Here is a 26677-nt window from a genome sequence, read left to right on the forward strand (position 1 = left end):
CGCTCTAGTATATAATACATGACGGTATCTGTATAGACGGCCGCATGGACACGACCAGCACTCCAGCATGGGCAGCGGCTGTCAGACTACTGGTCACGTGATTGCACAGAGTGACGTTGCCTGCGCCAATCAGATAGAAGCTACGTGCCTGCGTCATTGCAGCTTAAACCAATCAGTGAGGCGGTGGTTGAGCCGTGCCTGGCGAGGGCTGTAGAGCGGAGTGCGGCTATCTGAGGCGGCTGGTAAGCGGACGGCGGCTGTGGGGAGAGGAAGGTAACGGGCGGCGGTTGTTGCCGGGCGAGCCGGGGTGTCCGGCGGGACGGACCGGGTGTGTGAGGGGTGACGGCGGCGTCATGTGTAGGCCGGAGCCGGGCGTCACGCGGGACTCTCCTGCCAACTCCACGGAGTCCCGACTGCAGGCTGCCACACTGGAGCCGGCCACTCGGGGGAGCTAGTGAGTGTGCCTTCCTGACATGTGCCCACAAGGCCTCCTCCTGCCCACAGCTGGCACGGGGGCCTTCTAATGTGCACCCATGTGTCAGGCTGGCACGGGGGCCTCCTGCGTGACACGTGCCCACTTCTCTGACCCCCTTGTCTGTGCCCATGCCTGGCACAGGGACTATGCTGTAGTTGTGGGCACACTCCTGGGCAGGAGAGGTGGCACGGTACCCAGTGGGATCCACAATGTTACCATGCTTTATCCTTATAGAGCTGGCATGCAGTGGGTAGTATGGAGCCATCCTAGGCCTTGCTAGCAGGGCGAGGTGACACAGTGTGCCCATCATGCCATCGCACCCACTTATTAAGTGTTGATCCAGCATGGCACAGCAGCCCTTTCCTCACCGTGCCCGTCGGGCAGCCCTGGTTGCAGCTTCCTGTATGCCCGCGCTGGCAGCTGTCATGTTGGTGACCCCTGGAATCCTACATATGCTGCAGGCGGAAGTGTGTGGAGTTATTAATAGAGCTGTACTGGCACAGCGGGCACACATGGCATTTACAACAGCGGCCATGTGGTACTACAGGCCGATGACTGGCATCGCTATGAGTGGTGATGCCGATTTGTGCCTCTGATGCCAACCTGAAACATTTGAGTGCCCGGAGGAGCTGCAGTCACCTCTTACCTCGTGTCGGCCTTTCTTGGTTACTGTATCTGCGCCCAGGAAAGCTGGGTGGCATCTGTTATAGCCAGTGCCACTCTCTGCTCGCCCAGATTCCTGCATGGCCACTAATCCACTCCTCCAGGATTAGGTGACTCTGGGAAAGCTGGGTGACTGCTGCAGCCGGAACAAGTGCTGGGGGTGCTATCATGAAGGATGGGGGGGTTTGTTTGCCCGGGTTGCAGTTGGCATCCAGGGCATATTGCTTTGAGCCGCTGCGGCCCCCCCCGGTCGTCCTCCATGACCTTCACCCTTGACTAGCGCCTTCAGTCTGCGATGTTGCGGATCTGACTGGGCTGGACGATCCGGGTCACAACCTGCGCCCGATATGCCCCACAGGCGAGGGCTTACCTGCGTGCCAAGCCGGGCGGAGATCCACAGTTTGAGGCAAAATCCAGGGTGGATTCCGCCGGTCTGCTGGAGGATGTGACAGCGGGCATCGGAGCCGCTCTAGTAATCAAGCGATCGGTAAGTAAGCGCACTTTTTACGTGCCCGAGAGGCGCCTGGAAAGAGCGATTACGGGCGGCTGTCGTTCTGCGTGAACACAGGACCCAATGGGGCGAGAGGGAGGATCACGCCCGACCACCAAGCGGCTGTCGGCCATTTAATCGGGCAGTTGGTCATCTCTGACCATGTGGAATCCGACCCTGTGCCCAGCGGGCATCCACCCGTGCCAGTCCTGAAGTCTCTATACTGCGGATCGTCCGCACGGCGAGCTGTTGAATGTGCGATGGAATTACGGAAGGGTCGCAGATCGGACGGCTTCCATTGACTTCAGTTTAATCCGTCCATGCTGCGGATTCTTCTCTGCGAGCGGAAAATCGCATTCTATTTCCGCTCGTGTGCAGGAAACCGCGTGATGCCATATTTGCTGCGGAATCTGGAGGCGGGCAGCCTTAGTCTGATTGGAGGCGAACAGCCGGAAGAGATCACCAGCGCGCTCCGCTTCCATTGGCGAGCGGTTACCGCTACCATGTGACGGCGCAGGAGTCATCGCAGGGCCGGCTGTCGGGTGCTTCAGCTGCCAAAAGTTGTCCTGCGTAAAAGTACCCAAAGTTATTTGCCCTGATGTGCCCCGAGTGCCAATTACACCCGGGGGAAACGATTACGTTCCGATAGAGTGGCCCGTTGAAGAACACGACTATTCACGGAGCAGCTGTCACCCCGGAAGTAGTTCAAGTCTACCAACGAGAGTCATTTGCTTTTACACGAAGCGCTGACTGTTCATTGGTTGTCTGCTGACCCGTCGTACGTAGAGGGGTGCCCATGCCAACTCCTCCGCAAGTCAGTTGCGTGTGAACGCCTGCGACTTCACAGCAGACTACTTTAGAGAACCAGGTGAGCTGCAGCAACTAGCGGCGTGTAGGCAAACTGTAGCGCATCACTCAGTTGCTGGCCTGTTTACACGGTAGAACTGTCAGATGCGCGAGCGCTCGCCAGCCGTTCCAGCGACTATAGGAGCGGTAGCCCGTCAGGGAACGGAGACGGAGTGCAGCGGGCATCTCCTCGGCCGCCTCCGTTCACTGCGGACCGGCAGACGCTTGGAGAGGGAGCGAGAAGCCGCCGAGTAGTCGGTCCGTTTTATTGAGCTGTAAGGGGACTACTGAGGGACTTCTGACTTGCTGCCCCGTCGGGGTTGTGTACGCGGGCGACTGCCACCTATAATCATTCTTCTGAGCGACTATTACCTTAGCCTCTTTCCAGGTTGGACTGACTGACCGCTCACGGAAATCTCAATCCGCTCAGCTGAGGGGACGCGCCAATGTTCTGTTCTCGCGATGTGTGCGGAATACCGCGGCTCGCTATTGTGAAGTCCGCAATAGAAATCCCATCATGTGAGACCGGCCTCAGGCCGCATGAACGTGGCCACTAGCGAGTTGTGACTGAGACTTGCATTGTACAGCAGTCGGACACGCCGTCCGTGCGTTGTGCGAGACGCTGAACATTATATGTCCTATTATCTTACGTGAATCGCACGGAAATGGGACATGCCTCCGTTTATCCGTCTCGCACCATTCTGTAATTAACCCACTGAGAACGATGTGCGAGTTCTGTGCATCGTGCAAACGCACAGAACTTGCGCAATTTTATTGGCTCTGTAAATACGTCCGTATTTGACGGTCAGTTTCCGCCGTGTATTTTCCCCTGCAGCGTGGGCGCGAGATCTGCCAGGTCTGTAATGTAATATGTTGGTGGAGGGTCCGCACGTAACGCTGCGTTAGCGCGTGCGCCGCGGCCGACCCAGCCTATAGCATAGACTCCCCTTAGTGCCTTCAGCTGTTGGGACCCATAACTCCCATCGTGCTTGGAGCTGTAGCAGTGGAACAGCTGGCCATCGGCGGAGCGCAGACCCTCCATCAGAGGCGGCCCCCTGACTACAGACACGCGGCGCCGCCTGCGGGTAACACTGCTCCTTTGTCTGCATTGAAAGCCTCTCTGTAGCCGAACGCCGTATATAGAGATGTTTGTCGGAGTCCGGATTCCCCGCTGCGGTCACTCCGCCGTGTTCCTGCTTCTACTATAAATAAAGTTTAACCATTTTGTACAACTTTCTGCTGCACGCGGTGGACTGGGTCCTCAATGTTTCAGGATCTCTGCTTGCTGTCATATTTACACCCAGAAACCTGTTCAGGCCTAGAAGTCTCACAGCTGGGGGTTTGTTACAATGTATCAGACATGGCCCATCCTCTGAGATGAGCAGGGTACTGTCTCCCGTCCTGATGGTTTGCTACAATGTATCAGCGGTTCGCTCACAGCGTTGTCCTCTACATGGATGTGATTGACATGACGTTCTCCATATATGTAGCGTGTGGGGAGCGGCTGCACGGGGTTTTACAGGGAGATGCTGCAGTTTTTATGAGTTTTCCGGCCGCGCGGCTCGGGCCGGCGAGGTTTTTTATCAGTTCTCAACCTCGTGGCATAAAAGGCGCCTGAATCCCTGGAGAGTTACCCCCGCACTTGTAAGAAACTTTTGACATGGCAGAGTGACTCTTCAAAAATCTTGATCAGCGGGGTCTGCATGCTGAAATGAAGGGGCTACCGTGCCCACCTGAGCGCTGTGCCCTCTCAGCTGCCCCAGCTTCTTGTCGTCTCTTCTTGGCAGCTGAAGACGACCATATCTGTCTGCTGACTTCTATGCATCCATCTTCAGCTGCCGATGGGGTCTTTTTTTTGTGCGGATGCGCCTCGCACCCTTAGTGTTATCCTATGAGGCCCCTCTGTATGTCCCAGCGTGTTTCCCCCACCCGGGGCGATGGTTCTGGATGTTCCCGAGCCCCGCTGTTACTTTGTGCAGTGTGTGATTAGGTGGGGACACGTTTTTGTAGGACCTCCCACTTGACTTTTATCCTTTCCTTCCACAATCTCCTGCGCTATACGGAAGGGAACGGCACACCCAAGAACTCCTGTTGCATGAATAACATGCTAGAATGAAAGTGAAGACTGACACACATGCTAAGTAATAGTAGAAGTGGGAAGCGGATGGCTGCAATTACATATGTACATACCATGCTACTTCTGTGGCAAGCTGGGTCAGGGTTCTGCCAGGAGTGGTTACTGGAGGACCCCATATAACTGGGAGGAGGGTTCAGTGCCTTTCCAGGTCGGTTTATGATTTTGAGCAGATAAATATTCTTTGAGCGGTTCTTCCACAATTACAATTTACCCCCAATCAGAAGGTAGGGGACAACTTGCTGACTGGTGGGGGTCTCGTGCATGAGACCCCCATGATCCTGAGAACGGTGTCTTGGTCACCTTTCTCGCTCCGTATAATGCCCCTGGTGCGTCAGTGATATCAGCTGCATGTGATATATATAATACAACACAGCCCCCTTTTGACTCCCGACCTCCTCCTTCCTCTCCCAGGAGCTGACTACAGGGAGTTTGGTCGTAGTCTGTTGCCATGGAGATTCATAGCTGTGCAGAGAAGTTGGGTTGGTCAACATAATGGCTACTTTTTGCAAAGTTGTTTCAATTTCTACTCTTCAATATGTTGAAACGAGAGCGAAGCTGCCAACGTCTGCATACCCTCCAAGTATGTTAGTAAGCTGCTCCGTGGCGGCTCTGCGGTGCAGGGTAAGTCCGGGGTCACGTGAAGAGATGAGTGGTTTTCAGGTCAGGCTCCCAAACGGGTCGGACAGGTTTGTCCTCGGCACACGCTGTGTACATGACTCCCTACAGGTCTGAACAGCTCCCCCTCCGTGTGCCGCACTCCTCTCTGCGCTGGATTCAGGGTGCTGCGCCTCTGGGAGCCGCCTTGTTTCATAACCTCTAATAGAACGAACCCTTCTAATACTCGGTGTAGTCTTAAAGTGACCTCTCATTGATGGCGTGACCCCACGGAGCGCTACAGCAAAGTCCCTCAGTCTATGGTTGGTCACATCACATCCATTCACTGCAGGGTGCTGCACAATGCTTCTGCATTGACAGGATTCAGTGTTGGCATATGCCAACGGGCTCAGTAGATGCCAACAGTGTCCCTTCGCTCTCAGGGGTTATTAGTGTTGCAAGTTGGTGTGTTTGTATGAAAACTGACCTCTTTCTGTTCTGCAGCGAGGCTGACAACCGGAGCGCCCATGGACGGGAATAAACATGCAGGTGATAAGAAAGGTGAGCGCCGCAGGGGAGGATCATGGACTGTCTTAGTTATTAGTGTGGATCCAGAATTGCTTAAAGGGGTTGTCCCGCGAAAGCAAGTGGGGGTATACACTTCTGTATGGCCATATTAATGCACTTTGTAATGTACATCGTGCATTAATTATGAGCCATACAGAAGTTATTCACTTACCTGTTCCGTTGCTGGCGTCCTCGTCTCCATGGTGCCGTCTAATTTCAGCGTCTAATCGCCCAATTAGACGCGCTTGCGCAGTCCGGTCTTCTCCCTGGTGAATGGGGCCGCTCGTGCCGGAGAGCTGGTCCTCGTAGCTCCGCCCCGTCACGTGTGCCGATTCCAGCCAATCAGGAGGCTGGAATCGGCAATGGACCGCACAGAGCCCACGGTGCATCGTGGGTGAAGATCCCGGCGGCCATCTTGCTAAGGTAAGGAAGAAGTCGCCGCAGCGCGGGGATTCGGGTAAGTACTAAACGTTTTTGTTTTTTTTTAACACATGCATTGGGTTTGTCTCGCGCCGTTGGGGGGCCTATTGAATAAAAAAAAAAACAGTTTCGGCGCGGGACAACCCCTTTAAGGCCGCCTGTACATGGACGGTGACCCCCACGTATTTGTCCGCAGTCGTCTTCATCTGCACTGCGGATGTGCCGGCCGTCGCTCCGGGGCACGTGCGCAGTGCAGATTATGCCGCTGATCTCGCAGACTTCCCACAATGATCGAGGAAGGGTCGCGGGTCGGACGGCTTCCATTGACTTCAGTGGAAGCCGTCCGCACAGAATCCGCCTCAAAATAGAGCATGCTGTGATTTCCTCCTCCACCTCCGCGAGTGAAAAATCGCTATTGATTCCGCCCGTGAGCAGGGAAAACCGCTTTTCCATAGCATGCTATGAGCGGTATTTGCCCGCAATGCAGGAGGCCTTACGCTACGTCGACATTTAATATTATGTACCCTATGAAGAGAGACGCACAACAAGCAAGGAGATTAGCTTACAGAAAGGACTGAACGACCTCATCGGTGTCTGAAGACGTCGCCTCGTTCTACCACTGAAAGACCAGAGATGTTTCATCTCCGCCCTCCAGGGGCCACAACTTCTGAACTTTTCCATTTGATATAGCCGTATGAGGGCTTTTTCCGTGTGGGATGAGCCTTATTATTTAATGTACCGAAAAACTTTTTAAACACTTAAATGGGGAGAAACAGAGAGGAAAAACTAAATTGCGCCATTTCTGGTGAATTTAGTTTTTACAGCGTTAACAGTGCAGTAAAAATAACATCCACTTTGTTTCATGGCGCCAAATTTTATGTAGTATTTTTAATTTGTTTTTAAAAAATCAAAGGTTTCCCATTGAGAAGAATCGCGTTTCACTTGCATGCACTTCGCGCGTCATGTGACGTCTTTTAGGATCCCATTGAAAACAATGGGCGAGGCGTTGAGAGAGAACATGCTGACCTTTTCATCCTCGCAGTATGGCTGCAGTCGCTCATGTGAAGAAGTCCGTTCAAAAGACCGGAATTCATAGTCGTGCGAAACTCTCAAGAGATTCTCACCCGTGTGAATAAGCCCCAAACCGTTTACCAGGCGCACCGCTTGGTCTCTCTTTGTTTCCCAGTGCATATGATTTAATATCCCGTTGGCCCAGTTCACATCTTGCAGTTACATGCGTGTCTGTTGGTGGTCGTTTTACTTCTTGGCAGGTGGTAAATCTGCCAATGGGGATGACGATTGCTACTACGACTGTCCGACCCCTTAGACTGGCTGTGCATCTCCCTGTTCGCACGGTGTGGGTGCAGCCAATCGGCGAGTAGTGATCAGATGACGAACGATCCCTGGGCCTTTTCCATGTACTGATTGCGGATGAGCGTTTGGAGGGAAAAGGACTGTTTTGAAAATGGAGAAAGTATAACTAAAAGTTTTTTGGTTTTTTTTTTGGTTCCATTTCTAGTTTTGACTACTAATCTAAACCCCCTTGAGGTGGGGATGGACTTGGTTGCTACGAACATGTAATATTGCAGCCATATTTACTGATGTGTCTCTTTGTGTCCCCAGAAAAACTGGCAGATCAGATAATGCAGAATCCTCAGGTTCTCGCTGCCCTTCAGGAAAGGCTTGACAGCGTCTCTCAGACACCATCAAGTTATATTGAAACGTAAGTTACCCAGAACCGTGAGCAAGGAGCTGCGGAGGAGAACACGACTGACAAGTACGGAGGGAGTTAAGCTTTAGTTTACCCATATAGCACCCATGTGTTCTGCAGCGCTGTCACAGATTGGAATCATTGCTTGCCCCAGGAGCTCACAGTTTAATATCAAGTTAAAAATTGGAAAAGCTTAGCGACAATCCCCAAATCTCTAGCGGTGGCGCGTGCCGGTCTCCCGGATGTCTGGCGGTGGCGCGTGCCGGTCTCCCGGATGTCTGGCGGTGGCGCGTGCCGGTCTCCCGGATGTCTGGCGGTGGCGCGTGCCGGTCTCCCGGCTGTCTGGCGGTGGCGCGTGCCGGTCTCCCGGCTGTCTGACGGTGGCGCGTGCCGGTCTCCCGGCTGTCTGGCGGTGGCGCGTGCCGGTCTCCCGGCTGTCTGGCGGTGGCGCGTGCCGGTCTCCCGGCTGTCTGGCGGTGGCGCGTGCCGGTCTCCCGGCTGTCTGGCGGTGGCGCGTGCCGGTCTCCCGGCTGTCTGGCGGTGGCGCGTGCCGGTCTCCCGGATGTCTGGCGGTGGCGCGTGCCGGTCTCCCAACCTCTTCCAGAAGACATGCAGGTGACTGAATGGCAAATATAGCTTGTGGTATTGAGATCCTTGTTGAACAAGAGATGTTGTGCCGTTGCCATGGCTACAGAAGTTCTGCTGACTTGCTGTATGTGAAGTTGGGAAACTTGGGTGACCACAGACATTAAAGTTGTCACACACCTTTCCCAGAAACCCATCCATGAGAACTGTGCAGTAAAATGCTTCACACGACCTCTCATTGGGGTGTTTGGATAAATGTGAGATGAAGTACAACTAAATGGGTTTCATCTTCTCCCAAACAGTTTACCGAAGGCAGTGAAGAGAAGAATCAATGCTTTGAAGCAACTCCAGGAGAAATGTGCGCACATAGAAGCGAAATTCTACGAGGAGGTGCATGAGCTGGAGAGAAAATATGCAGCCCTGTACTACCCCCTGTTTGAGAAGGTATGCAGCGTGCGTTACGCTCTACTGTACGGCCGACGAGCATTGAAGCCCTGGTTACATGTCGGTGTGTTTAAGAGGGTTCTCCTCTCCCAACACTGGGTACAGACTGGCTTTAAATGACTAAAAAGGAAAGATTTTAGTACACTTGGGGAAATCTACACATTCTAAATTTATGGTGCGGATTCCACACTGCGAATATGCAGCAAATTACGGAACAATCGGATTGGATGCCCACCACCACTTTGGAGCAATACAAATAAAACAAATTGCATTCTTTCATGACCAAGAATGGTACAAGCGGTGTGCGGGGGCCGTGTAGACCGGACAGCACACAAATGGTTGTCTGTGCTGTCCAATGCGAGATGTAGTTCACAACACGACCTCGTTATGGCGTATTAGGCTATTCGCGTGCGCGGCATTTATTTTCCACATACTGTTTGATCGCGTTAAAAGAAAAGTCATGTCCTATTCTCCTTCATCTTCAAACAGGAATAGCGCATGCAGTGGGCATCGTCCGGGCAGGTCAGACGGCACAGACAAGTGTCCTTGCAATGCCTGCATTTCTGGGGCATTTTGAAAAGTTCTGACATATCTTGGCGACATGTCAGAAGTTTTGATCAGTGTGGGTCCCAGTGCCAAGATATCAATTGACTAATAAAACAAGGGCTGAAGAGTGACTGCTGCTCTGATCACCTTTTGCTTGGCTCTCCTGGTAGAGGTACACAAAGTGGTGTCCTCCTATGGATCTAAATAGGGCTCAAAGTAGAGCCAATCACAGCCAAAGGAGCTCTTGGTATTTGTGCCACCACTGATCAAAACGTCTCTTATGTCACTATGAGAAGTTTTTCAAATGGTACTCTTTAAAAACATTTTCGGCACTGATCCTGTGAACTTCTTTCCAGAGGAGACTCGTTGTTACCGGAACAGAAGAGCCGTCAGACGCAGAGTGCGAATGGCACAGCGCTGGTGAGGAGGAAGACAAAGACAAATTATCAGTAAGTAACGAGATATTTGTATTTAAGTATAGAAGTACAAAGTGTAAACTTCCTGTACAAACCCTGAATGTAGTATGTCTTGTATCTTGCTTATGTTCTACTAGGATAAATGCCCGACACTCGTCCCTGCCTACACTCACTCACGGGAGCTAGTATCGCTGGCTCGCTCACAGAGCGGCCAGCAGGGGGCGGGGCAGTGCAGGAGAGTTCTCTTCTCGCGCTCCTCTCCATTCACTTAATATAGCGGCCGTTCAGTACTGAAGTCTGCTATTTACACTGAATGATCAGCGTTCAGCTCATTGTTTATACAGCATGGACGATGAGGAGATCGCTCAGTGTAAATAGCAGCTGTTCAGTATTGAACGGCCGCTATGTTAAGTGAATGGAGAGGGACGGGGGAGCGCAAGGAAAGAAATCTGCAGCCTCCCTGGTGTGAGCCAGCAATACAAGCTCCTGTGCAGTATGTGCGGGGACGAGTGTCCCGCATTGTTTGTCTGACATTCATCCCATCTAAATGGGCCTTAAGGCTTCCTTCACACAGCCTTTTATGTTTTTAGGGTTTGTGTGGGGCTTCTTCAAAACAAACCCATGAAATTCCATTTTCCAAAAGTGATTTTCTTTGTGCTTAAACAAAAATATATAAATATGTTGAAGTAAAAAATGCTGGTGGAGTCACTGTGTACAAACATTACTTATCCTGTACTGATCCTGAGTTACATCCTGTATTATACTCCAGAGCTGTACTCAGTATTCTGCTGGTGGAGTCACTGTGTACATACGTTACTTATCCTGTACTGACCCTGAGTTACACCCTGTATTATACTCCAGAGCTGCACTCTCTATTCTGCTGGTAGGGGTCACTGTGTACATACATTACTTATCCTATATACTGATTGTCAGTTATAGCCTGTATTATGCTACAGAGCTGCATTTACAATTCTGTGGCCTTCAGAGCTGAAATCTCCCAGTACTCCTGGCTGGCTCAATGTTCATTGAGAAGTTGCTCTTTTGAGGCTTGCATATTTATGAACACATTACAGAGACTTCAGTATGACTATAACAATGTTATCTGTTTGACTCGGTGGCCTAAATCTCTATTGTCTTTTTAGGAAGATGTAAAAAAGAAAATGACCATATCGGACGCCCCAAATACAGAAGAGCCCACGGGAATCCCAGACTTCTGGCTCACAATATTTAGGAATGTAGACATGATTAATATATCTTTGCAGGTAAGAAGTCCACAAATAGATCTGCACACTTTATATGACGTTTGCGGTTCATATTGTTCAATCGGTGATCTTTGGGCTTTGTCGCTGTGACACCATTGTTTTGAGAATTGGTAGCGGCTCGAGCTCATAGACCGCAGATGGCAACTTCTGACACATTCACCTGCAATCAGGGGAGACGAGGTTTAGTAATTTGCCCCTATATGTTGTGTAGATCGTAAAAGAGGACTTGCTATCTGACTAGTTCTGCCATTTTCTTGCATAATATAGCACCTCTTAGTGGTAACAGCATATAGTTGTGTGCACATGCATCTGATGAGTGGAGTGCTGGAGGACACACATGCTCAGTCCCTCTTCCCATAGCCACCGTGAATGAGTTAATCCAAATTTATAATTGTAAATGCTGAGTTAATTTTAAAATGGCTAGCAGCATTTAATCCCTTTTAAAGGTGTCATCTAGCTGTAAAGTATTGATTGTTCACCTACATGATAGGCCATCAATAGGAAATCGGTGAGGTCCGCTGCCTTGGACCTCCAGTGATCAGCTGTTCTCTATGGTGCTGCGCTCATTCACTGAGCTGACTTCTGCAAGAAGCAGACAGCCCCGTTCCCACTTCAGTGGCCAGACTTGGTATTGCAGGCCCAGCTTGAATTGTAATGAATGGTAACTTGGCCTGCAATACCACACCTGGCCTTTTGTAGTAGTAATAAAGCTGTCAGAAATCGGCTCAGTGAGCAGCTGATTGCTGGGGGTCCTGGATGGCAAACACCCGCCAAATCTGCTATTAATGGCCTAGCCTAAGGAAAGGCAATTAGTAATTTACAACTACACAACACCGTTAATGATTTGTTTACCTTCATTGTAGTTATTTACAGACTTGTTGTTCTTACAGGAATATGACGAGCCAATATTAAAGCACTTGCAGGATGTAAAAGTGAAGTTCTCTGAGCCAGGGCAGCCGATGGTGAGTAGATTGGGAGTTTCTTGACCTTCTCTCAACTGATTTCTAGTACATGGGGTATTGATATTAGTAACAGAATCCTTGGGCCCTAAAAAGCCTTCCATGTCGAAGGCTGCAGTGCATTAGATTGCATCTGACAGATGCCCCATCTACCCCGTGCCGTTTCGCAGGTCTGTAAGATTACCAATTCAGATTTTTCACCTTATTTACTTTACAGTCTTTCACATTAGAGTTTCACTTCGAAGCTAATGAATATTTCACAAACATCGTCCTGACGAAAACCTACAAGATGAAGTCTGAGCCGGACTCTACCGATCCTTTTTCATTCGAAGGCCCTGAAATTGTTGATTGTGAGGGGTAAGATGTTTTATGGCAAGTGTTTTTTTTTTTTGTTGTTTTTTTTTCTTTTTTCTCTCTTCCCCCCCCCCCCCCCCCCCCCAAGGTGAAGTGATATTTATCCCTTCTAAGTGACAGCTCTGTCACTCCAGATAATGCGACCAGGTAGAGGCTGGCACGGCACCTGCCCCATGACGCCAAGCTCCATTCAGACTAGATCCTCAAAGTGTTCTGAAACGCCACAGTGTCTCTGAGACCTACGTGTCTGCAATGTACATACTGTACATATCCACTGTTTATACTGTCTGTGGTTTGGGTAGCATGGACCTAGTAACAGGTTCCCTATAATAGAGAGCATGCACATGGCCAAATCTTGCTAATATGGCGAAGTCAGGCAGGCTTGGCAGCAGCTGCTTCTCCCTTCATTCCTGAGTGGATTCTTAAAGGGGTATTCTCATCTGCTTAATGCACGGAAAACCGAACTGTGTCCTGGCCTGACTGCAGGTGTCTGGACCCAAACTCGAAGTATTATATTCCAATAGCCTATTCACAAGATCTGCAATAGATGTGGGTCCCTAATAAACCTTTATCTCCAGAATAGGGGTTCCCTGACCCCCATTCTGCTTATTGAGGTAGTTGCTGGTAAAATAAAGGATGTTGCCATTATGGAAACAGCCGAGCCGACTGCTGTTTCTGTAGTTCCTAGAAGCGTCTTCTGTTTAGCCGTTCACATCGGTTATTATATCACTATAGGTGGGAAGCGTTTTACCCAATTCTCTCTTCTGATAATAGGTGCACTATCGACTGGAAAAAAGGCAAGAATGTTACAGTCAAAACCATAAAAAAGAAGCAGAAGCACAAGGGACGGGGCACCGTACGGACTATAACAAAGCAGGTTCCTAATGAGTCCTTCTTCAACTTCTTCAGTCCAATCAAAGGTGAATCGCCAAGTTATCTCCCCTCCACCTCTGTTCTTGGCTTATACCCTTCTGGTGGACTGTTTTATTTCTGCACCTACTAGAAATCTGATGTTTCAGTAGTGCAGACCTAAACCTGACTGTACTGAGACTCCTTATTGTCAACCATCTTATTACTGAATACGGTTTGCTTGCTCTGTTCTCCTCTTGCACTGGCAGTGGCTAAAGTAAACTTACCTTACTGTCCTTTAAGAGCACCATGCTGCTCAAACATGTCAAACTCCAGTCTGCATGTACATGTGTTTCATCTGTTTTTTTTTCCTTTTTCCCTCAGTATCGGGAGATGGAGAAGAATTGGTAAGTGAGGAATATGCATGTTGTGTGATGTAGATGAATGAAATGGATCTGTAGTTGTAATCTAACTGTCCCAGAGCTTAAGCCTCTCTCTGGAGGGGAGCAGTTTGTCTGGTTTTTTTTTCCCGTATATTGGGTTAAAAGTGGATGTAGTATATGCAAATGAGAACAGTCTTTAATTTTTTTTTTAAATTATTGGGTTGTTTTTTTTTTGTTTTTTTTTTTTACTGCCAACATGTCAACCGTTGCTTTTCTTTGCAGGATGAAGAGATGGAGAATTCCTTAGCAGCTGACTTTGAGCTTGGCCACTTTTTCCGGGAAAGAATAGTTCCGCGAGCCGTTCTGTATTTCACCGGAGAAGCCATTGAGGATGAGGATAGCGTATGTTGATGTGTACCAAATGTTTCTCCATTTACTACTGTGAAGTATTTATTAAAAGGGTATAGCAAGATATCACCGATGGTTCATTGTGTCCTATGTGCCCAAACTATAGTCTCTGCAAAGGCAAGCCATCTTCTGTAATGTATTGTCTTAGTAACCATCTTTTTTTAAATGCCACATTCCAAACTCATTGCTACTAGAAACATCCTTCCCTTGGCACGGGCATGAGCAGTTGTGTCTACTACTTATCGTGGTAGCGCTAGCTCGCATCTACGCATATACCGTATCGTTGTCACTGAACAGGCCAAGCGTGTGCAGGGAAGAACACTGTCTTTCTGCAAGCCTCTCCCCTGTATTTACCCTAGACCAACCAACGGTGCCAACTGTCGGGGCAAAAACGTAGGCGGTGGTAAGTGTAGTTTAAATGCATAAAATGAGAATCCGCTCAGCTTGTTCGCTGAGCAAGAAAGGAAGTTTGGTGAAACCAGAAACACAGGAAATTGCATCATCGGGAAATGTGACCGTGTGCTGTAATGGGTTAAGGATATGAAGGGCTTTTAAAAAGAAGCATGTGATCCTGGCCCTAACCCCCTTATTGGTTTTACGTCACCAGAGGCCAAATTAGTCTGAATATGACCGCTGCTCCCGGCACCTCTGGCTAATGGCTACTAGTAGCCAGGCGTTTCCTGGACAATGTAGGACTGAATGATGTCCACTCAACTGAATGGTTAATCATGTAATGAAAGGACACTAGAATGGGAGCTGCTCTTATAGATGGAGTGCTTACCTCACTCTTTACTGTCTGTGCCCTAACAGGGCATGTTGCCAGAAGTTATTGCTAGTTAGCATACCCTTTGATATCGTGAATTAAACCTTACAACTTCTAATTCTACACACCAAGGAAATGTCAGCTCACCCATCGCCCGCTTAATTAATCCCACTAAGTGCACCGAAGCAGAGAGCCACTGCTTTAAACGCCACAAGAAAATATTCCAGCGTTTCCAATTAGTCCCGGAGGCCTCCTTCACATGTATGATTCTCTGCAGCAAAGTTACTTGCGTCAAAAAAATCGCGTCTAATAAAAGCAGTGGTCTCCGATGGAAATCTTCAGATGAGCGATTTATTTATTTTTTTTGTTTTGGTAGCTGTGCCAAAAAATTGCACCAAAAAGGGCAGGACATCAGCAGCAGAATTCGGCCACTGAAACTTCCTGCTGCGGAAAAAAATAGGTCTTAACCGATCTTGTTGCAAAAAATTGCAGAATGGGAGTCTATGCGAGGCGGACAGCAAAGGGTAATGTAATTCCGCAGCAGTGCAGATGCTGGGGTTCCCAAGCAGGAGAGAAGGAATTCCTCCGTAGTGGGGGGGGGGGGGGGGGGGGTTGGGGGACCACTTTCTCCCTGCTGCTGGGGAATTCCTCTTTCTCCTCTGCAGGGGGACCCCGTTCTCCCCCATTACGGAGGAATTCCTTCTCCCCTACATGGGAACCTCAGCATCTGCAGGGAAATTCCTTCTCCCTGCTGCAGCCTAGCCTCTCCACCCCTTGGCACTATTTGCAATGGGAAGGGGCGGACCTAAGTCACTGAACTTAGCCCCTGTCCCGCCTCCTCTCATTGCAAATAGTGGTGAGGGGCGGAGAGGGGGCAGGAGCTCAGTGTACTGCTCCCGACTCTTCCAGACTCCTCCCCCTGCAGAGAGGGACGCCGTAAAACAGCCGGCGTGAATACCTGGCCGATATGCGTTCGTCTGAATAAGCCCTACATGTGAGCTTAATTCTGCAGTTCAGTACGATTTTTATGTCAATACCAGATTGAAATTTATTTATTTTGTGCAAAAGGGTCTGAATCGCTGCATTCAAAGGCCCCCGGGCATTTTTTTGTTTTGTTTTTCTCCGTCATTACAAATGCAGCAATACCACATGTGAAACTATTATTTTTTAGTAGAGGAAGAAAGGTGTGTGGGTTTTTTTTGTCTTTTTCCCCTGCCGACAGGACATGAGACTGTTGCAGGTTTCTGTCGTGGCTAGTGATTGGCTGCAGCGGTCACATGTCCTGGTCAGCAGCAATTAGGAAGGACAGGAGTGGTTGTGAAGCAGTTGTAAGCCATGGGACAACCCCTTTAAAGAACAGCCATGACTATTCTGTCTGTGTGGTAGAGCTAGCATCCCGTAGGTTAATGGTGTCCTGCATCTCAGAACATGTTTAATACCTCGGCGATCGCCCAGGTTAGTTTTCTGTCTAAATTACTATTACATTATTTTATTTCTTTTACAGTTTGAAGAGGGCGAGGAAGGAGAAGAGGAGGTGAGTTCACATTTCACATTAGTTTTGCACACGAAGGCCAGCTGTCCACGGGCGATGCGGTATCCCGCGGCGAAGCTCCACCGCAGGATTCGCCGCCAAATCTCTGCCGGTCAGTCCTATCTAATTGATAGGCTGACCGCGGAGAATCGGGGTGCGCATTGCCCGCCGCGAGCGGCGAATCGCAATGATTCTCCGCACGTGGACAGGTGCCGGTGCTTTCCATAGCAATGTCCCTTAAGGGCAGAAAGCGATCAGCTTCAATAGAACCTCGCCACTGCGGAATTCACGTGTGGATTTCCACCGTGGGAAACGCAGTGCAAATCCATCTGTGGGCATTCACCCATACGCTAAGTGTGTAGTGCGCGCCACACTTTAACTTTCACTGGAACCAGTGTATAGAACAGCAGAGTCAACTACACTGCTGCATATAATGCAAACTGAAAAAAGAAACCCGCCGTCCGGAGGCCGAAAGGGCACTTGTTGGCCTCCTTTTGGGTAAAAAGTGGGGCCTGATCCAAATGCTGGGACCCCCATCCATCTTGAGACCCGAGTATCTAAATGCCCCATATGAATGGGGTGGTGCTGCACATGCTGAACCGCTGCTCCATTCACTTCTTTAGGACAGGCAGAGTTGGATACACTTGGCAATCTCCCTCAGTCCCATAGAAGTGAATGAAGTGGAGGCTGAGCCTGCGCACCACTGCTTCATTTACATGGGCTATTGTGCCGGCTTGGGATTGCGGGGGGTCCCACGGTTGGACCTCCAGTAATAAGACATTTATGTCCTTATTGAAGTTAGAGGGGGAGTTTGAATGTGATTTCCTGATTCTGGTAATAGTTGGAGAGTTTCCGGACTTCAGTAAGGGAATTATCCGCGGTTTCTGCAGCGTGTAACTATAGCAATACTTTATGTTCAAGACGTTGGTTTTCATGTGTCTTCTGCATTTAGGAAATGGAAGGTGAAGAGGAATGTGAGGAAGAAGATGATGAGCCAAACGCTGACAAAGTAGGTTCTGCCGATCGGCGATCGTATCATTGCTTCCTTCAGCATTTGTAAGGTTTTTAATTCCCGCGGGGATTATTACACACGATGTTACGGGACAGACGGCATAACATACGCTGAGGTGGGGGGAACTCCGAATATAATGCACCACATCCATCAACAGATCTGGTCATCAGTGAATGGTGCCTGTAGTGCACATTATATTTGTGACATCCCCCCCCAACCCCCCACACTATGATGTCTCTCTAGCTGCTCAGTACAACTTGTCATAGCGCTACACATAATTTATAGACTCCAATATACCTTTTTGGTTCTTTGTAGACCACTTTGCACCAAACCGCATTAGTCTGCAGTGTGTATTTGTCATAAATGGCTGTTTCTGCCAATGGTAATTTTCTAATCCAACTAATTGGCTTTGATATGTTAAAGGGGTTTTCCACATCTGAACCATTGATGAGCTATCAGTAGTAGATCAGCTAGGGTCTGCCAACCTGCATCCTGGCCAGTCATCTGACTGCTGGCGATGTGTTACAGGAAACTCGCAGCTCTGTGCTTTCTATAGTGGCCTGAATTGGAATTGCAGGCAAAGTTCCCTATTTGATGTGAATGGTAACTCGGCATACAATGCCCAACAAGGCCACTGCAGTATAAACGGAGCCACTTGCTTCCTGCAGAAATCAATTCAATGCACGAACACATTGGCCAAGCAAACTGCTTGATTGGTGGGAGTCCTGTGTGACAGACCCCTGGTGCTCTACTATTGGTGTCCTAGCCTGAGAATAGGCCATCAGTAGTTTACAACTGGACAACTTCTTTTAAACATTGGCATATGCTTTGTACTGCATGAGCGGCCTACCTGTGAGCTGTTTACCGCTTTGCCCATAAGGTGGCGCTGTCTGAAATCATGAACTCTTGATTTACAACAAACTTTTTCAGTCTGTAGGGTGGAACTATACTTTAAGAAAAAAATATGACTCCAGTTAAAAACACCCAAAACCTAAGGACTAACCACAGAGCATTGCTGCGGGAGCGGGCGTGGCTCTATAGATTGCTTTCTGTGGGTCACGGCCATTCAGATCTGGACATCTATCACATAAATGCATTTATGTACGGTCACACTGCTTCTGATTTGTTGGAAACAGTCAGCAAGTCTCCTCTAACAGTGTAGTTGAGCTCCCATCATACAGGACGACAGTTCTTCATGCATCAACCTGTACAATGCAGACAGTGAAATAGGAGGAGATGCTGTAGGATTTCAGCTCTGAATGCCCAACCTAACATCTGTCCCAGTGTTTCCCCAAGTCCTCACGACCCCCCAACAGGTCATGTTTTCAGGATTTTCACAGGTGATGTAATTGTCATTGCCATAGATCTCTCTCCTAAAATCATAACCTGTTGGGGGATCGTGAGGACTGCCGTTTGGGGAATCTATCTTGATTTATGCACAAGCTGTTGCATGTAAAGAATTAGCAAAGATAACGCCTTCCATAACTGTTTGAGCAATCGTTTATTTGACTTTTTTTTTTTTTTTTTTTTTTCCACACCCCCCTTTCACCTCCCTCCTCACACAGGAATGTTCAGCTTGGCTGGACATTCATATATTTTAGGGAGATAAGCTGCAGTCGGACAGCTCTGACAACAGCTTATACCCCAGGGAACGAAAGGGTCAGGCTTTGAAATTGAATGTCGATTTGTTCTTCCCCTCATCTGTGGGTGTGTGGGGGGGGGGGGGGGGACTTGAGTCGTTCGAACCCTGGGTGGGGTCAGATGACCAAATGCTAATGTGTATGGGGGCCTCTAGTGGTAGTATTGCAGTGCGCTCCATGAACTCCGCCTCTGCCAGGTTTAAAGGGAAACTCTCAATATGCATACCAATAGAATATATTTTTTTGCTTGGTGTAGCTCCATCCATTTGACTTGAATCATGTGATCACATTTTTTTTCCCACTCCATGTTCGCTTTGATTGATCTCTTCCATTTTTTTTTTTCTGTTTAGGTGTAATTTTTTTTTTTTCTTGTTTGTCATTCATACAATCCTAGGTAAGGTGGATCGCCATTCGTGTCAACTCCCTTCCCCCCGTGTAATTTCTTTCTTCAGTTTGTTTCCTCTTACTCGTCATGATCACGTATCCTACTTGTGCGGGGCTTTATAGCGGGAAACACTTTACTTTTTTTTTTTTTTTTTTTTTCTTTCCATGTCTGCTGCTTTTCACTGAAATCTTTCAATGTTGAATAATTTGTGTTACTTTTGTAGTAATTTTATATATTTGATTGGAGAACAGTATTTATACAACTCCAGAAACCCCATTTTAAGGGGTTGTACCAAAGAATGCTTCTTTCTACCCAAAAAAAACAGAAGCGCCACCCCGGTCCGTAGGTTACGTGAGACGTGGCCCATCACTTTTGCCCATTCCCTTTAATACTAGACCCAACCTATGAACATGTGGGCCATTTTGTGTTAAATTATAGCAACCATGTTTTTCTAATTTGGACAACCCCTTTTAAGTGGGTGCTCCCATCTTATGCAGTGTTGGTATCTCACTAGTCATGACTATATATCCAGAAGTTGTGAGGGAAGAACAGCGCCGCTTTAGTTGCGTTCATGGTCTTTCCCTGTACGGCAGCGCCTCCAACCATTCATGCTTCGGGATTTCCAGCCGCATGCTCGTTCTTTTGCCTAAACGCTGTGGATATTTACCACAGATTTCACACTTTCAATGAAGTGGAGGTAAAATCCGCGGTGAGTCCATAGCAGAATCTGTATGTAACAATATTGAGCTGCGTCTGGACATAACCTTAAAGCGGTTTTCTGAGTAGCTGGTGGTGGTTTTTGTTTTTTAACAGGCTGCTGCAGCCAATCGCAGGCTTTGGTGCTCAAATTTTTGGGGGGGCTATGAGGTGCATGAATTTTTAAGAGGGCAGGGGTTGGGAAGAAACACTCAGACAAGCCTTTTTAAAGTCGGCCCCACACAGGTGTCTGCTTTAAATCCTTGGGTGCGCAGCACTGGGAAATTTATGATCTGCAAAAACCGTAAGCTCCCCCCGCCTTTTAAATGGACTCTTGACACCCCTTCCCCCTCACCTCCCCATTATGTGAGGCCATATGTGGTCAGCCTTATCCATGGGTGGCTGGCATACTTTTATCAGACCTCGTACTTGTTGAGCAGCTGAATTAGTTGCACCAAGACATTTAATGGTCCGCTTAGCATAGGAAATGTTTGGGAAGTGGCCCCGCTTGTACATACCACCTCTCCAGCCTATTAATTGCTGTGCTGTAAAATTAACAGATTTTAATTTTGGCTTGTAAATGATCATGCCCTTCACGTAACACGTGCTTATCATGCCGCGCGCTGTGTTCTTGCCTCGTCTTCAGTTTTGCACCATATGGCTGTTCACATGCTGAATTAATTTACTTGTAACTCCACTGTGATCACAATTCGGCTGGCCATATCAAGTAGCAGAACTAGATGAAGCCGAAAGAGATTATGTGACCGGGTTCATGAAGTTGGAGTCGAAGCTATGCTCCGAGGTGGTCCGCACCGGCCCCTCCCCACCCACAGCATGCAGGGACAGAAAAGGGAAGAGCTGTCAGTTTGCATGATGGAGGTGGGAAGAAGCCAGCACAGCCCACCCCAGTGACCCCTGGAGCTCAGCTCCGAGACAAACTTCATGAACCTGGTCACATGATCCCTTTTAACACCAAATGTAGAAAAATACTCACAATACTTATAATCTAAAACCGTTTCTCCATTAAAACACTTTTTGTGAAGAATTGTAAAATTCCGTGGATTCTTCTCAGTTACAGGCCTGCCGCTTTCTTCATTGTTGATGCCTCCGTCTTTAGAATCCTAGAAGGGAGTGTAAACTTTGGGGAGGCGGATAATGTTTAATGTTGGAATTGCAGACAAAATTAGAAGTTTACCTCAGTTACATTTTAAAAAGTTGCTCTTTTTCGGTTCCTGCCCCATCACCCGGTTGCCTGTCATACTCTGGGGGTCTCCTATGTATATTCTAGTCACTTCCATGCAGTGTAGCCTATAGACTGATGCTTATCAGGCATCATCTTGATGTGGAGATTTCTCCTGTGGTCTTTTTTTACTATTCTGTGCTGTCAATCCGCATCAGCACAGCATCCCATGACCAGCTAGAGCCAGTACCATCCCTGCCTGCAGAGAGAACACGGATTATCACTACTCCTGTATAATTATGGTCTAACTTATTTAGATGAATATACAGTTAGGAGAAAGAGCTTTTGATCTCCATTATAACTGTGTGACAGGAGCCTCTAGAGCGTCAACATCTAGGCCAATTTAGACACGATTATTGCTCAATAGGCAACTTTTAAGCGATAGTTGCGTCTAAGCGCGGCCATCGTGCACTATTCGTTCATCGCTCATTTCTAGCCAGCTAGAAATGAGCGATGAGCCTTATCAGAACCGCATGCTGATATCTCAGCAGGTGGTGCTGATAGCATTCTTTCAGCTGGCATCCCTCTGGCAGTTCTCAGCGGGACACTAGCTGAAAGCGCCTAGAGCATGTACAAAACAGTTGCATTGTTCTCGGAGCTATCACAGCGGTATCCCGTTCCGCTTGCATGAAGTCTTAAGTAGCTAATTAGCTACTTAGCGTTATGCAAAGATGATCGCTCAAAACAGTCACTCAAACTGTCTTGGAACGAATTTTGAGCGATCGTCGTTCCATGTAAATGGGCCTTAGGCCTTGTAGAGAACAGTAGTGCTTCCTGTAAAGACTGATGGAAGTATGTTGGCAGACTACTATGGCCAGAGTTACTTGCGCCCCCTTAGGTAACTTTTTTGTGTCACCATTGTATCTGTTAATGTCTCTAATGTCTCCATGTTTATCCTTTTCTTCTGGGCAGAAAGAAGCAGTCCAGCCTGCCGAGTGCAAACAGCAGTGACGGGAGCCGGATGCGTTTCTAGAGCAAAACCTTTCCAAATATTCAGGATTCTACCGTGCTGCAGCAGATTTTTATGTCAAGGCTTAACTTTTTTTTTATGCACGACTTTTACACTTTTTTTTTTTTTTTTTTTTTCCTCCACCCTCTTCTCGTTTTTTTTTTTTTGTTTTTTTTTTCTTTCTTTCTTTTCATTTTCCCCCACTTTTTTAGCCCGATTTCTACAGATGTGTTCTTAGAACTCTTTGGTGTTGGGTGCAGGTGGAGCAGAAGCACAGTCTAAGGCTACACGCTGTGTGTGTTTTTTCTTTAGTTTTTTTTCTTCATTGGAATATGCAGCTACTTTATGAACTAACCAAATGCAACTAAGACAAAAAAAAAGTTGAGCAGTTAATGTTTCCACCACTGGTCTGCAGGTCTGCAGCCCTCCAGCTGTTGAGACAGCAGCCCCTAGTATGTGTCAGGGCATGCTGGGAGTTGTAGTTTTCATGAGTTTGCGAATCATTGACTTTACACCATGGAGGTGTCTATTTTAGTGTTCACTCGATACTATTGACCTTGCAGAGGCGCAGAGTACCTCTTGTCTCAGTAACGTCACTGGCTGTTTGCAAAATGGGAAGTTTGTTTATTGGTTCTTGATTTTGTTCAGATTGTTTCTTTTTTCCTAGTTTGTTCATTGTAACTTTTAAGGAGTTCTCTGGTTCTGATACTTGAAGTTTTGGACTTCTCAATATTTTCATTCATGGCATGCAAATAATCAATTCTCCTAATTTGCTTAAAGCAACCCGCCGGGCCTGGACAAACAAAGATGGCCGCACCACTTTTTTGACTACCTGATGTATGCTATACGTTATGTATCAATAGTCTAAGACCCTAAATGCTGATCTGACTGGCTAGCACTGGTCAATTAAAGCAGGTGTAGCCTCTTAGACTAATGATGCATACTAATGCCCACCGTGCATCAGGTAGTCAGAGAGGCGGTACGGTTATCCTTGTTTGCTCAGCCCGTAGGGCCCCTTTATAACTGCATCTATGGGCATGAACCCATCATTTGCATACCAAGAGGGTCCTAATCATGACCCAACCAACCTTAATAGGCAGTGCGAATTCCCAGTTCATAGGCAGTGGGAATTCCCAGTTCATGGGATATAGTATTGATAAATGGAGTGCCCTATCCTGCTCTTTGATCCCTAGAGGGGTTGTGGCCAAAATACAAATCCGGAATACCCTTAGACACGGCCTGTGCATGAATAAAGCAACTGCTCCACCACTGCTGTATTCCCAATGAAGCTACTGTTCCTGTGCAGGACACTTCTAAATCGGGGCAGGCGGTTTATTCCTTGAAGTCCACGTAAATGGCTTCCTCTATCGGGTGTAAACATGGCGCACAGATATGAATTGCAGATGTCTGAAGGTGAAAACTTTAAGGTTTATAGATGTTCTACTTATTTAAATTGTACAGTGTATTTAAGACGCAATAAAATACGGAATGACTGAACTTTCCACATACAGATATTTATAGTCGCTGTTACATAGAGGGGAAATGGCCTGCAGACTATCGCACATCCTCTTCTCTTTCTACATGCAGTCTTCTGTTGACTTGGTGTACCAGCGGGTGGCTCTCCAGAATTCCATCCTGGGCCATCTAGCCCAGTGCGGTGTTTTTAAAGGGGCTCTTCTGGCTCCTGAGAAAATGATCGGCTTTATTTTGCGCGGAGACCTTGCCACGTCTGCCCATGGGTTGGGGCTCGTATTGCTACCTTGTTCTGCAGTAAATGGAACTGAGCTGCAAAGTTAAACAGCCATGGACATGAGTAATGCTGCTTCATAGAGGGAGGAGGAATCTTTTTCAGCGCTGCCCACTGAAAGGGCATGTACCAGAATCCACTTTTATCACATATCTGTTGAATAGGTGAGAAGAGCATAATCGGTGGGGGTCTTGCCCTTGAGACCCCCACCAATCCAGAGAACAGGTCCCATCTCACACTCTTCTAATCACTGTAGGGTTGCTTCATCCGCACGTAGTAATGTTAGATTGAACGGAGCAGCGGCTGCGCATGCACTGCCGCTGCTCTGTTCATTTGATTGGGGCGGAGTGCTTGTATTCTGATATCTCTAGCATTCCCATTGAGAATTAATGGAGTGGCACCAATCATTGGTTCATGCAGTCTTCTCATTGAGCAGTGAGGAGAGGAAACACAGGATCCCTATTCTCAGATCGGTGGGGGTCTTGGCAGTGAGACCCCCACCAATCTGATTTATCCCCTATCCTAGAGATGGGTGCTAAAAGTGGATTCTGGTGCAACCCCTTTTAATTAAGATGTATGTATACACTGACTAAGAATGGAAGCTTAGGACAGAAAAAAAACCCGTAGAGGGCAAGAGTAAGGGTAAGTCGACATGGGCCGATGGTCTCCTTTTAAACATGAAACCCGACAGGTCAAGTGAGCGAGAATGGCCTACTTGCTGGAGTTGCTTGGTTCTTGGCTCGCCTAAAAACCAAGCCACTATTGGCCCTTGTAAATGGTCAACTCGGCTATGAACAACTGCCTGTTTACTGTGAATGGAAGTGGGCAGCTGAAAGCTCTCCAGCGCCCTGTGTCTGACAGTCATCCGGTATAAGAAGCACCCCAATGTCCTGAGGACTGCAGCTTTTATAAGATGCCTAGGGTGAACAAGCCAATGCAACCGGTTTCCAGTTTTGATTTGCACATTTTCTTTACATGCCATGGAAGTCAAGAGAAGCCGACTCCACTATAACAGGGTGCAGGTGGTTTCCATTGACTTCTATGAGATGCAAATAGAGCTGCAACCTCGGTTCCTTGTTTGAGACTTTGCAGAAGATTCAGTGCGACTGTGAATAAAACACTGATGCTTTAGCCATTTATGGTTTGTATAAGCCGCCCATAAAGGGTTAAAGTAGGTGCACACCTGTCTGAACCACTCTTGGTGCCAATACAAGGAACTCCGGCTGATGCGGCACATTTTGGGATGTCACCCAGCCGTCCGCTTCCCTGTGGGGTTATTGGCTGCAGGTCACTGATGGGGTTTCATCGTTTTATGCAATAACTCTTCCGGCATTGCTTTAGCCTTCTGGAGATGATGGCGTTTCAATTCATCATACATTGTATGTGTCGGGCAGTTGGCCACTAGAAGGGGTCTTCAGCTCCTGCTAAAGTAATGTTTATGTCCAGTATCCTGGGTTAGAATCTGCCGTTTTCTGTTGGCTTTGTTATTTATTGATCCGTCAGTTTCTTACGTCTTTTTGTGTTTTTAGAATTTCTCACTTTTGTTTTTCAAGGACAAACATCAAGATATTAATAAAGGCGAAAACGAAAAATGACTCAACCTTCTGATCTGTCTGTGATTCACAATTATTTAGTAGTAAAATCTGAGAAATGTACAGAACTGTGCAAAAGTCTTAGGCTGTCGTGGAAGAAATGCAAAGTGAACAAAAGAGAAATGTAAATCCAATCTGACGCCCTTTGCGCAGGTGTACCTAGAAGAACTGATGCTGTTCTCAAGGCAAAGTCAGGGATCTTGTAGGATTATAGTCAGGTGTATGATTAACCCTTTATCTCTGGGTTAATATATCTATCATTTTCATATGTTGGCTGAAACAGCTGTGTAGGAGGCTTAAAACTGGTGGTGAGGTTGTGGAAGACAGTTCTATGTCACAGGTCATACACCATGGCAAGACTGAGCACAACAATAAGACACAAGGTAGTTGTATTGTATCAATGAGGTCTAGGCAAAGATTTCAAAGTAGACTACGGTTTCACAATGTGCTGTTCAAGTTCCTTTTTGAAGGAACACAAAAACGTTGAGGGCCATATGTGCCATCCGAACAGTCAGACCAGTGGGACCCGGGTACCCATCTTACTGTTCAGAGAACTTCTATTTTTGAAAGCATTCTTACTTTGCAGCGTTTTTATCGCAAACAATTTCCTAAAACGTTTGCACGGTACTCTAGATACTTGTAGTTCTTCTTTAACCCCTACATGACACGGCCTATTTTGGCGTTGAGGACCAAGCGATTTTTTTTTTTTTTTTTTTGGTATTTTTCCATCTCCATTTTTCAAAAGCCATAACTTTTTTATTTTTCCGTGGACGCGGCCGTATGAGGGCTTGTTTTTTGCGTGGCGAACTGTAGTTTTTCTCGGTGCCAATTTTGGGTACATAGACAATATCGTAAAATTTTTTTTTTTTTTAATGATAGCAGAGAGAGAAAACGCATCAATTCTGCCATAGATTTTTTTATTTTTTTTTTTACACCGTTAATCATGCAGCATAAATGAGACTTTCCATTTTTTCTGCAGACCGGTACGGTTACAACGATGCCAAAATTCTAAC

At 47.7% G+C, this 26677-nt stretch overlaps 1 protein-coding gene across 3 annotated transcripts; it reads left to right on the forward strand.

The window, feature by feature from the left end:
• The first annotated feature begins 166 nt into the window (after positions 1 to 166).
• Positions 167 to 25667, forward strand: NAP1L4 (nucleosome assembly protein 1 like 4). 3 transcript variants are annotated; one of them, XM_066583457.1, is made up of 15 exons: positions 167 to 242; positions 5710 to 5766; positions 7816 to 7915; positions 8791 to 8932; positions 9835 to 9927; positions 11037 to 11156; positions 12047 to 12118; positions 12333 to 12472; positions 13244 to 13389; positions 13703 to 13725; positions 13984 to 14103; positions 16377 to 16406; positions 17356 to 17412; positions 19406 to 19449; positions 22289 to 25667. In XM_066583457.1, the coding sequence occupies exons 2-14, from the start codon at positions 5733 to 5735 to the stop codon at positions 19409 to 19411; spliced, it is 1083 nt and encodes a 360-aa protein (XP_066439554.1). In that variant the 5' UTR covers positions 167 to 242; positions 5710 to 5732; the 3' UTR covers positions 19412 to 19449; positions 22289 to 25667. The 3 variants fall into 3 exon arrangements, with proteins under 3 accessions (XP_066439554.1, XP_066439552.1, XP_066439553.1); XM_066583455.1 differs by lacking the exon at positions 19406 to 19449; XM_066583456.1 differs by lacking the exons at positions 167 to 242; positions 19406 to 19449 and adding an exon at positions 249 to 273.
• Positions 25668 to 26677: the final 1010 nt, after the last annotated feature.

This window comes from Eleutherodactylus coqui, chromosome 11 (genome assembly GCF_035609145.1).
Source record: "Eleutherodactylus coqui strain aEleCoq1 chromosome 11, aEleCoq1.hap1, whole genome shotgun sequence".
NCBI lineage: Eukaryota > Metazoa > Chordata > Amphibia > Anura > Eleutherodactylidae > Eleutherodactylus > Eleutherodactylus coqui.